Source organism: Panthera leo, chromosome A1 (assembly GCF_018350215.1).
Source record: "Panthera leo isolate Ple1 chromosome A1, P.leo_Ple1_pat1.1, whole genome shotgun sequence".
NCBI classification, from domain to species: Eukaryota; Metazoa; Chordata; class Mammalia; order Carnivora; family Felidae; genus Panthera; species Panthera leo.
In genome coordinates this window covers 17,175,775-17,188,439 of record NC_056679.1, presented here as the reverse complement: position 1 = coordinate 17,188,439, position 12,665 = coordinate 17,175,775, and the positions used below count along the sequence as shown (strand labels likewise).

Here is a 12,665-nt window from a genome sequence, read left to right as displayed (position 1 = left end):
TTATATATGTTGCTTAATCGTGAGCTTTTCAGAATTACTGAAATTTCTGGGTAATTTCTGAATTATCTGTGAATAACACTCAATATTGTGTATATAAATACAAGCTGAGTTTACCCAGACTATGTGAGAAAAGTTGATAATGAATATAGTATTATATATGTGTGTGTGTGTGTATATATATATATATATATATATATATATATATATATATATACTGTTTTTGATACTGAATATTATGGGGGCGCCTGGGTGGCTCAGTCGGTTGAGCGACCGACTTCGGCTCACGTCATGATCTCACGGTTTGTGAGTTCGAGCCCCGCGTCGGGCTCTGCTGCCAGCTCAGAGCCTGGAGCCTGTTTCGGATTCTGTGTCTCCCTCTCTCTGACCCTCCCCCACTCATGCTCTGTCTCTCTCTGCCTCAGAAATAAATAAACATTAAAAAAATTAAAAAAAAATGATCCTGAATATTATGTATATATTTTAAGTGATACCTATGATGGGTGAATTAAACATAGGTCTCATTAACAACAGGCTACATTCTTCCAAGCAACGCCACGATCACCATGGTTGAAACTTATTCAAAACTCCCTCATGAGGATGTGTCAGAGAGCCCTACCATGTGTCCAGCAGCTGCATGACTTAGAACTACAGTTTAGGCACCTTATTAGGGAAGTTTCAAGTGTCTAGAGATGATAGAAGAAGTCTTGTGTTGAGAAGTGGGAAAAGACCATTACATTCAAGGGTCTGTGCAACCCCATGTGGTTCCATCGAGATACTGATGACAATCTCACTTCGTTTTTTTAAATTTGGAAAGAAGACTAAAAGTTTTCTTCTGAGACTACCTAATTTTAACAAAATGGTCAGAAGGAGAAAGGAAGACATGGTCAGATAGGGTATTGTTATGGGTCGAATTGCATCCCCTCCAAATTCATAGGTTGAAGTGCTATAACCCTCACAATCTGAAAATGTGACTTTCTTTGAGGATATGGTCTTTACAGAGGTAATCAAGTAAAAATTAGGTCGTGAGAATGGATTCTAATTGACTAGAATTGGTGTCTCTATAAGCAGGGGAAATTTAGACACAGTGACATACATAGAAGATAATGTAAAGGCACATAAGGACAAGATGGGTATCTATAAGCCAAAGAAGAGGCACGAAACAGATCCTTCCCACACAGCCCTCGGAACAAACCAACCTTGCTGACATCTTGATTTTGGATTTCTAGCCTCCAGAACTGCGAGACGAGAAATTGTGGAGTCTATAGTAACTTTCTTATGGCCGCCCTAGCAGACTTCTACAGGTATGCGATCCCCAGTTCATCATTTTACTTAACATGTATATAAACTCTAGCCTATCATTTTGCTCATCATTGTCAATTAATAAACACTCACAATCTGAGACAGAATCATTTATGGACACTGTGGCTTTGCTGGGCTCGCCAAGGGCAGCGTTCATCGGCATACGAAGCACCAGTTCAAATTTCTCAATTCCCTCCAGCACTGGTTGCCCGAGATCGTCCAGGATGGTAACACGAACAGTCTGCATGTTGACTCCAGGTGCAAAATCTAAATTACGGCTGATTCCCACATAGTCGGTTCCAGCTATACGAGTAACAAAAGAATGATTCAGTCAGGGGCTGACTAAATTAAACAAGATTATGAGATGCAAATTATGTAGACCTATTTGTGATTCTTTAAAAAAATATATAGACCGGTATTACATTGCAAAACGTACATTTAACGAAATGCAAAAGATTAGTATCATATAGGTTTTTGAGATAGTAGAACAAAGACCAGGTTCTGAACTTTATTTTCTTTATGTCTAATGAGCTATTTTAGCTTTGGTTACATAATTCTTCTGTTTTTATTTTAGAATTCTCGAATAGAGCTAATAAAATTCAGGTCTGAGTTAATCAGCACATCAATCATATATATGATTATCGTAAAATTACCTATGAAATACATACATTTAAAGTTTGTTAACATCAGTTAAATATCTATATTTATTTTCCAAAGCTACAAGAAAATATCCTACTTAGGTGTGTGTTTGTCTGTTGGTTAAAGCAACATTTCAGATATAAGCTTTTGTCCCTCTCACTCTACCCATACTCGCCACAGGAAAAGAGAGCAGCCAGCTTTTATTCTCAAAGACACATCTGGTCTTTGGCTTATTATTTTCCAGACCATGGGGTGCAAACCTAGTGTCAACACCTCAATTTATGTCTAAAATAGTTACAAACAAAACTGTCTGTCAATCTTTAGGGAATTCATAAAGGCTGAGAGTGGGTGACAAGGTTTCCATATTATTGCTTCTTTGTTTTCATACCTTCTGTTCTCCTAACCCTCATTTTATATTCTCTCTACCTCTGAATATGCAACTGTGAGTGTATATGCCCTTAATTCATTTTTTTGAAATCTCCATCCAAATGTCCTTGTGGTTCTTCCAGGATTTTTCTTTTCCTCTGCTTCATCTTTAATTTTCATCTTTCTCCGATTTGAATTTTTTCTTAAAAAATGATGAATTCAGGGAATCAAATACTTACTGGACACTGACTACATGCAAAGTATTATGCTGTTTCCACTACATTAAAAAGGTTAAAACTTCAGTGTGACTTTTAAAATGATATGGTCCCTGCTTGCTTTGTGTGACGAGTGTGTGATGCGTGCGTGATGTACGTGTGTGTGTGCACACGAGAAAGACAGAGTGTGTATTGTTGGCAACTTAGAAGAAGAAACAAAGGACATTCCTAATCCTATGCTTACCCTAAACTTTATGATCAGCTCTTTGGAGCTGTACATTCCAGAATAAAAGCAAGCATGGACCAGATAGGGTAGCTTATATACTGAAGCATGGAAAAGCCTTTCGGATCTGAAGTATTTATGGGGACATCTGGTTAAAATGAGGAGGGAACCAGGTCGGAGATGCACATCTTCAAGATACTTACCCTTCATTAGATTTCTGTGAGAGTGGCTGGCAAGATCATTCCTGTGCACACTGACGCCATAATATGCAATGATGTTAGATTTGCAAAGTGTAAATCTAATGAATTAGAATCTAATGAATTAGAGAACCAATTCATGCAAAGAAGGCATTAGAATTTAGAGTCTTTGAGTTCTGTGTTTGTAACGAAGCCTCTGATTTGTGGCTTTAAAATATTTTTTTAAATGTTTATTTATTTTTTGAGAGAGAGAGAGAGACAGAGAGAGAGAGACAGAGACACAGAATCGGAAGCAGGATCCAGGTTCTGAGCCGTCAGCACAGAGCCTGACGCGGGGCTCGAACCCACGAACCGTGAGGTCATGACCTGAGCTGAAGTTGGATGCTTAACGGACTGAGCCACCCAGGCACCCCTGATTTGTGGCTTTTAAATGTATTTTCTCACAGTAATAAAGAGAGCCTAGACTTATCTCCTGTATAATAATAATTTCAGAAAAAGTTCCATTCATCCAGACCGCTTTAGTAGGAATGCAGTATGTTAGCTTTAAAGTCTTTTGCTTCATGGTGAGTTGAATACTGTAGAGCAATCGGAAGAGCTGCCAGAGGAAACTGCTCACCATCAGCAGAGGGGGGATCTGTTTTCCGAGACCTCACGGTGACACTGGAAGGCTTGGACAGGTCTGTGCCCGTCCTCCACACCCGCACTTGCACGTAGCCGGCGCTCTCGTCCACGGAGTACTCGACATCGCCGAAGTAGAAGACGGGTTCTGTGAAGAATGAGGCAGTGCCCTTTGGATTATTTGTATTTTTTCCATATCAATCCTTACCGACAGAATTCCAGAGAAGAGAGAGCTTTATTGAACTGACTCCCTTAGATCAGATTTTCTCCTTTCGGTAAGAGAACATCTCTTTAATCTGTTGATTTAGATCGTTTTCAGGGCGAAAAAGCCTTTGTTGAAAAAGAAAAAAAAAATTTATGGTTAAGTGCCTAATGGAACGTTCTCATTTTGAGGCTCAAATTACTTTGTCCCCCATATGTGGGATTATAAGTGGCTTCTAAATGTATTTCCTGGAAGGTTAGCTAGTAAAATAACCCCCAAATGAAACAAAACACATGGGCTGAATTGTTGTAAGTTTGGTCAGACGGCTCAGTGTATCATCTTTTCCCAAGCCTTCAGCCCGGAGACTAGTTGCATTATGACATTTTCTGGTCCATTACGTTTGGTCATAATCTGGTGTAACTGGGTCTATCATGACTACTGCAGAGTTAGCACGTACTGGCATAATTGGACTAAATATATATGATTACCCATCCTGAAGACTTTAGGAAGACCACTATAGGTTACCTATAACTCTGTAGGTAGAGTGGGGTGCCTAAGCCAACTGAAGTTCCACTAGAAAAATAATCTCATACCAAGGTATTAGTCTTAAATATGTATGAAAATGATGTGACTTAGGTCATTAAGGTAAGACGCATGCTCTGAAGACTCTGTATTTTTCTCTGGTTTTGGTGATGAATTGATCTAATCATCATTCTCTGTGTGATTCTGCTTGTGACCAACAGTTTACCTTGTGAGACAGCTGACGCAAGTCTGAGGGACAGCGAGAGATAGCTGAATAATGAAGAACACTGAGAGATCATTTGTGTTCTGACTTGTAAAAAAACTTACTTTGAAATATTTATAGGTCATAGGAAGGTACAGAAATTATAGGGTATATACTTACTCACTGTGAGCTTATTTTAGAATCAAACTTTGACAAAGATAAATGAATTGAGTGTAGACACAGAATAATAAGATTTGAGACATTTTAGTCATTTGTGTCTGGTTTCATAAGACTCAAAAGGACTGAGTCTAGAAGGTCATAGGGCTCATCAGTGTTCCTTAAAACACAAGACCATTAAAGAGCTGACCGCCATGTTTCTGAGCATCTAACTGAATTACTAACACCCAATAATCAAGCAAAACCCTACAATCATGGCTTACAACCAAAGGAAATCCATTTTGTGCCCTGTTTAACTTGAGCATAAATTCTTTATTTCTCTGACCCAAGTAAATTACCTTTGTTAAAACCAGAAAATAATGTTTTTCTTTGTTTCTTCATGTGGGGGGAGGGGCATACTTATCCAAGTTCTCCTGAACTTTTGGATAATACAAAACCAGCCTTGGACATTTTGTTTGCATATTTTGGTTCAGGGGGTGATACATCTGCCCAGGGCATACTTTACCTCCTTCTCATCCTTCCACAACTTGGATGGTGTTAGGACAAGTGAGTGTGTGTGTACATGTAGGTGTTATCTTATTAACCTCAGTCAAGGCAGACCTCAAATACAAGCCAATAAATTCCTTACATTTCTCACACCTAAGTAGGGGCCAAAGGTGAAGACAGTCTGAAAATGCTTATTCTGACCGAATGGCCAAACCAGGCACATCTGTGTTTGTATGTATGTTTTATGGAGGTCTGGTCATCCGTATCCGATGTGATCTCTCTGTCTCACATGGCTGGCAAACCATATCATCATACAAACTAGGTTTCCAAGTTAAGGGAGAGAGTTGTGAAATGCAGTGGGGGGGGGGAGGGTGTTCCTATTAAATAACAGCATCTCTCATCTTCCATCCCCCTCTTCCTCATGGATATTGACTAGAAGTGGAACAGATTAAATCATGTGAGGGAGTCTGACTGTTAAACACAAAATGGGCTACATATCAGAGGCAAACTGGTGTTCTGCATGTGTGTGTTCAGACTCATTTCGTCTACAATATGTTGTTATGTGACGGTTTAATGCAGAGTTCATATAAGGACAAACTGAATGAGTCCTATGTAGCACTCTGAAAATTATCCAACTTGTCGATCAGAGTGAAGATTAATGATAACAGTTACCCTATTAGAAAACGAATCACATGTCTGACACATATGTTTTATAGGCATGTGTGTGTGGTGTGTGTGGCAGAGAGGCAGAGAAGAAGAGCGAGGGATGGGAGGTCCTGGTCCATGCAACAAGCTATAAATAATATGATTTATGTGAATGGTACAAACCATATTATCACAATTGCTTATCGTACAGTACGGTGTTCCCTCCAGCAGGAAGAAATTGGGCAAATGGAAAAAGGTTTTAACCTTATATCTCACAATTTTACTACAGTAGCCAACAGAAAGCATTAGAAAAGGTATTTATTTCCTTAAAATTAGTTTTGTGAAAATCAGTAGATTTATTTATGTGATTTCTTTCCCTCTCTGTGCTTCACTGATGATAATTGGAAAACTGATCTATTAATCAATTGTAATCATTGCAGTTAAAGTATAAAGTGATTAATACAATAAGCTTAAAACACATTCAATAGTTTTTATAAGAAAAAATTCTTGTGAACTGCTTAGTTTCTTAGGATATGAATAAAAATGAGTGGCTAGACATTACTACCTCTCTATCTTTTCACCGTAGTTGGATGAGAACTGAAAAGAATAATTGTTATTGCTATTTCAAGTTCTCAATACCTTGTAAAAAACTTCTACAATTTAAATATTGTTTATAACTGTTACCATTTGGACCGAATCTCATATACTAAATAAAGGAGTTAAAAAATCATTCAAGCAGTGAGTTGAGTTATAATCACTCAAGATAAATGGCAAGATGTTCCTGGAACATTTTAATGCATAGATAATAAGCAAGAAAAAGGATGCAAAGAATCAACAAATGAAGATTGTCAACAGCTGAAGGATACCTACGCAAAATCCAGAAGAAGTGCTTGTCCTGGAAAATTACTATCATTTATAAGTAAGATTTTAACTCCCCTATCTTTGGCATGTTTTGTTTGCATGTTTTATTTCTAGGAGCTTGGTTTCCCTTAAAAGTTAACTGCAAGGGGGCACCTGGGTGGCTCAGTTGATTAAGCATCCAACTCTTGGTTTTGGCTCAGGTCATGATCTCATGGTTTCATGAGTTCGAGCCCCACATCGGGCTCAGTGCTGACAGTGCGGAGCCTGCTTGAGATTCTCTCTCTCTCTCTCTCTCTCTCTCTGCCCCTCCCCTGTTCACATTGTCTCTGTTTCTCTTAAAAATAAATAAATAAACTTAAAAAAAAGGTTAACTGCAGATCTTTGTCTATTAGTTTAGTAAAGGCCCACATTATGTCTTCACGTACTGTAGAAAAGCCTATTTATTCTGTAATCAGATCTTAAATAGACACTGTGCTGAGTAAGGTCATAGTCTTAATGGAAAAAACAGTGAGTGGCTGATATTATTACCTGGAATGAGAGAATAATCAAATAAAGCCACATATCCCACAGCCCAGACCCCAAAATATAAAACAATTATTCCCCATCAGTCCAGCACCCACAGGTGACCCTCCAGAATACATATTTATTCCCTCTCCGGTAAAAGGTAAATTATTATCCAAATAGTGTGTAATCAGTGCAAGGGAGGTTTTAAATTGGTCTAGTGAAATAGTGTGAAATTTATAAAGGAAGTGAAACCATTCTCCGTATCCTTTGTGGTATTACGTTTTTAAGTAAAAGAGCACAGATGAAGGTGTTGAAGATTACAGGAGAGTCTATTTTAGCTCACCAAACAATAACATGCTCGTAAAAAATTTATCTTAAAAAAAATTAACACGCTTTTCAGGGTTGGGGATACTTTTGTCACGAACAGCACAGACAGGATCACGTCTGTTTCTTACAAAAGTAGTTGATGAGGAGGCCTGGCAAGCCAGCCAACAGAGACAAAGGGAAAATAACTCAGGTTCTTCCCCACAGGGAAAAAGTAAACTTTTTTTTTTTTTTTTTTTAAGTCTGTGGTATCTAGATTGATGTTTACAATTACATTGTGTCTCACGAGATGAAAGAAATAGGTGCCAGTAGTAATTGCTATCTGGGGCCAAACCTTATTTACTCACGTGTATATGGACCCATGTCAAGTGAGCTTTGTAGTTCTAACCAACATGTTTGCTCAGAACTGAACAAAACAAACGCTCTCATGCTGTCTTTTGGTTGAGTGCTGAAAACCATACAAAGAAACCTCCCCAAATTGTTTCCAACTCGGGCCTCTCTCTTCTGAGTTCTGGACCCTGACAACTGGCTGCCTCAACCTGCACTCAACCCCGTGCACCTCAAGGCAAACTTCTGAACAGTCAGCAGAGTCACCTCCACCGCCTGCTCGTGGTTTCTCTTGGTCTCAGGTGCCACTTCCCCAGATTCCGCCAGCCCAGCTGCCATTTTAATTTCCCCAACAGCCACTTAACCAGGCTCTTAACCAAAAAGGTCATCCCTCAGAGCAGATTTCACCATGGTAAGCCAGCTACAGAAAATCTGTCACTAGTCACTACTCTTTGCTACACCACCCTCATAGTTTTGCACATTCTTTTCTCCCTCCTCATGGGGATAACCTCTGCTCCTTTCAGGCTTCTGCTTAGAAGTTACTTGTGCTGGGAAGCATCCTGTCTTCGCCATCAAATCCCCCACTCTCTCCACAGTTGACGTCCGTCTCTGAGTTCTCCAAGGGGAAGAATTAAGCCTCCTTTATTCACTGGCATTTCTCCAACACTTAATGTTATCAATGCTTGGCAGTAGGTGCTCAGCCAACATTTGTATAGAGTGAATGAACATCAGTAAAATTGGATTATTGGTTTTCAGACCAAATGAATCAATACGTCTTTGTGGTGGGTCAGTGAGAAGACTACATTTCTGGCACCAGGTAAGTGGAAGGTTTAAAAAGCCTCCGAAGAAGGAGCAAGTGGTGGTCTTTGCAGTAAAATGACTTGGTTAGGGCCACCTTTTAGATCTGGAGGAAGTCCAAGGGGAAAGGAAACTGAGTCACAGTGAACACACAGAGAAGGTAAAGAGAATTCCCATTCACTCCCTGACTGACCCCTTCCCATACTGCACCAGTGTTTTTAAAAAACCTCTACAGTTGCCAGCCATCTGCATCTTGTTTTAGCTCTTTTCAGTGTCTTTAACAAATAACGACTATTTGTTGAATATCACACTAATTGGTTTGAATTCAATATCTTCATCCTCACAATCACCCTATGTGGCATGTGCTGTACTTGTCTTGTTTTCACAGGTAAGGAAACTAAGGATTAAGGAGATTAAGAGACTTGTCCAAAGTCACACAAGAAGGAAATGGTGGATGCCTAGACAAAGCCTAAGCTCTGAACTAACTTAACTAAGGAAGGTAGGAGTCATAATACAAAAGGTTTTCAAGCACCGAATGATGTATGGAGGTGTTGGATCACTATATTGTACCCCTGAAACTAATATAATACCCTATATTAAGTATACTGGAATAAAAAAAAGGTTTCCATAAGATTTTGAGGGATAAGATTTTTACCAAGCAATTCAATATATGGAGTTTATCATATAGAAATACTAACGTTAAGTGTGTAGAGAGTCCTATGCAAGAATGTTTATTGTACTCCATTTGTATCAGGGTGCAATTGGAAACAATTCTCAAATCTATCAGAAGTGGACTGATTAAATAAATTATAGTTCATTTGTAAAATGAAATACCAGGCTACGAAGGTGATTTTATGTTCTTTCTTAAAAATTTTTTTCTTTTAGGTAAAAAAGCTAGTGGAGACATTTACATCTGCTTAAAGGCAGCTTTGTGATTTTATATCTCATATTCTCTAATCTAGCAGTAATGATAGATTAAAAATGAAAGGTAATATGCCATTTCTTTTTGGTAGCTTTGAAGATTTTCCCCTTTATTGTTAGCATACTTGATAAGGAAAAGGAGAGCTGTGCTCAAACAAGATAAACATCTCTGTGAACTAAAAAGGTAACAGAACATCACAGTGGTGAGTGGGGCCAAAGTGAACGGTTCTGCTCGTCTCTGAAGTCTGGAGACAGGCTGTAAATCAACATTTGAGTCATAGAAACCAAGTGAAAACATAATTCAAAAGTGAGGGCAAAATATAGGTATTTCTTAGGCAACCAAGATGAAGAGGTTTTACTCCTTTATAGATGCATGCTGAGACATTGCTAAAAGCACACAAGAAAATAAATAAATTCAAAGGGAAGAAACTTACAAGCAAGAACCAACAAAATATGTCGGTAAATCCTGCTATTAATTACAGGCATGAATAATAATCATACCTTACATTCTTCTATAGCAATATTAACTAAAGTCCAAATATGATTTAAAGCAAAATCATTAATAAAAGAGGAACTCTGTATACGAAAAGACAGTTCACCAAGTTTATATAATAATTTCAAATTTGTATTGAAATACATAAAGCAAAAATTGACAGGATTACAGGACAACATTGACTAATCTACAATTATAGAGGGTTCTTTAATTGCACAACTCAGAAAATGATAGATGAGTCAGAAAAATTTGTAGAAATATCGAAAAAAAATCACAACGTAATCTTTGCCTAATGTATGTATGTATCCCTGCTCCCCAAAACAAAAGATCGGTATCCAAAATAAATTAAAACTCCCATAAATCTATAACAAAAATTCTAATAGCAAATGGAAATACTGGATTATATATAAACATATATACATATATGTGTGTGTGTATATTAGACTTTTTATATATATACACACACACATATATAATATAAAGTTATATAAACATTTAAGTCTCGGAAGAGGAAACTTCCGTTGTCACAATGCAAGTAACCTTAAAATGGGACATTATTTAATACTCGTAAGGTTAGCAAAAAACCTAAACAGTTTAACAGGATGAGAAAACAGACATTGTCAGATACTGCTGGTGGGAGTACAAATAGATTCAATCACTTCAGAGAGATTTCGCAACATCTCATAAAATGGAAATTGTACATCCAGCATGAGCCATCAGTTCTACCGTTTGGTAAATATCCTACAAAAATTCTGCACATGGATACATAGAAACATTTGCAAGTATGTTTAATGCAACATTATTCATACTTAAAAAACAAGGGGAAAACCCAAATGTCCCTGAGTAAAGGAATGGATAATTAAAACTCATGTAAATGGAATGACTAAGTTGTATACCTGAAACTAAGGTAACATTGTATATCAACCCTACTAAAACAAAACAAAACAAAACAAAACAAAACACAACAAAACAAAAACCAAGAAGCCCAAACCTCATCTAAATGCATCAAAATAGCAGATCTTGAAAAGACTGTGCTAATTAAAACAACAACAACAAAAACAACAACAACAAAGTTGTAAGATATGCAAACCCAATCCATGATCGTTGCTGCTTTGGGAGGCAATGGTAGTTGAAGACCAGAGGGGTCTTCCATTTTATGAAAAGTGTGTGATTCCTTTAAAAGATCTGAAGCAACTATGAAAAATGGTAACCATTAGTTTTAGACAGAGTGCATGTTATGCTGTATTATTTTTTACATTTCTGTAATAAAAAGTCTTACATGGTAGATATAGAATGGTACGCGTAACACGATTCATCTTATTAAAATGGATGTGTGTATTGTTGATGCACAGAAAAACAAGAAAGAATATATGTCAGGCTGCTAACTGGTTATTTCCTAAGGATGGGATTATGAGGAAATCTGATGTCCTTTGCTATACATTTCTTTGTTCTTTTTTTTAACGTTTATTTATTTTTGAGAGACAGAGAGAGATAGAGTGTGAATGGATGAGGAGCAGAGAAAGATGGAGACACAGAATCCGAAGCAGGCTCCAGTGTCTGAGCTGTCAGCATAGAGCCCGACGTGGGGCTCAAATCCACGGACCACGAGATCATGACCTGAGCAGAAGTCAGATGCTTAACGGATTGAGCCACCCAGGCGCCCCTGCTATACATTTCTTACATACATTAATTTATAGTACACCTTTTATTTTTTTCAAGTTGCATCTATTATCTTGTAAATAAGAAAAACAAGGAGGAAAAAAAAACCTGATGAACTTTCTCCTATAAATAACATTTTCAAAAAATTAGTTTTAAATAATTTTGACTGGGCCTTTCTGTACTTTTCTTTCAAGAAATACTTTCAATATATAAACATAAATTCTTAAGAATGACCTCATATCTAGTCTTAAAAAAGCATTTTCAAAATTCTTGTTGAAAAATAAAGTTCAAATGTGTATTTAAGGGGAAAGCTTAGGAGTATGTATCAGTTTTAAAGGCATGTTTTGACATTTCTTTTTCTTGCCAACTATAATTTTCTCAGAGAGAATAAAGAAAAGTCAGTACATGTCTAGAATGTTGATAATTTAAGGACTGAATCTTCCCAAGATTTCAGCTGAGAATACATGGTGAGCCTTTTTCTAAAATGATAATGTTATGAGAGATTTTACTGACAATCTAGTTTCACTCCAAAACTCTGATTTTGTCTTTTCCAGGGTCTATGTAAGTTTAAAATAAAATTTAAGTGTTATGGTCATCTGAGTTTTCCACCATCTAGTAGCATTTGAAAAAGTCTTCCTGAATGTCCTTTACTTAACAAATATTGTTGAGCATCCTGCCTTCTAGGAGAGTGGTTTTTTTGGGTAACTTTTTATTTTTGTTTCTATTCTAAATGATATATTGCATAAACAGAAAGGGGAAGGAAAACTGGTCATGACCCACTAATTGATTTCTCAACTCAAAGGGTTGCAATTTACAACGTCCTAAACACTCCTCTTTATGAGTGGCAATGTTTCCTAAAGGTGGTCACAAATCTGTATTGCAAGGCCCTAGGTGGAGGCGGGGGGGGGGGGGGGGGGAGTGCGGTTTAAATGTAAATTCTGGGGGTCTCACCTTAAATTGACAAAATCAAAATCTCAAAAAGTTTAA

General features: G+C 37.5%; 1 protein-coding gene across 1 annotated transcript in view; it reads right to left on the bottom strand.

Annotated features, from left to right (window-relative positions):
* FREM2 (FRAS1 related extracellular matrix 2) overlaps positions 1 to 12,665 on the bottom strand; it is a 164,061-nt gene that overhangs the window by 34,960 nt on the left and 116,436 nt on the right. Inside the window, exons 7-8 of the mRNA XM_042903796.1 lie at positions 3,556 to 3,705; positions 1,393 to 1,602 (exon numbers count right to left, since the gene is read on the bottom strand). Coding sequence (XP_042759730.1) covers positions 1,393 to 1,602; positions 3,556 to 3,705 — 360 coding nt within the window. The remainder of the gene's footprint in view (positions 1 to 1,392; positions 1,603 to 3,555; positions 3,706 to 12,665) is intronic.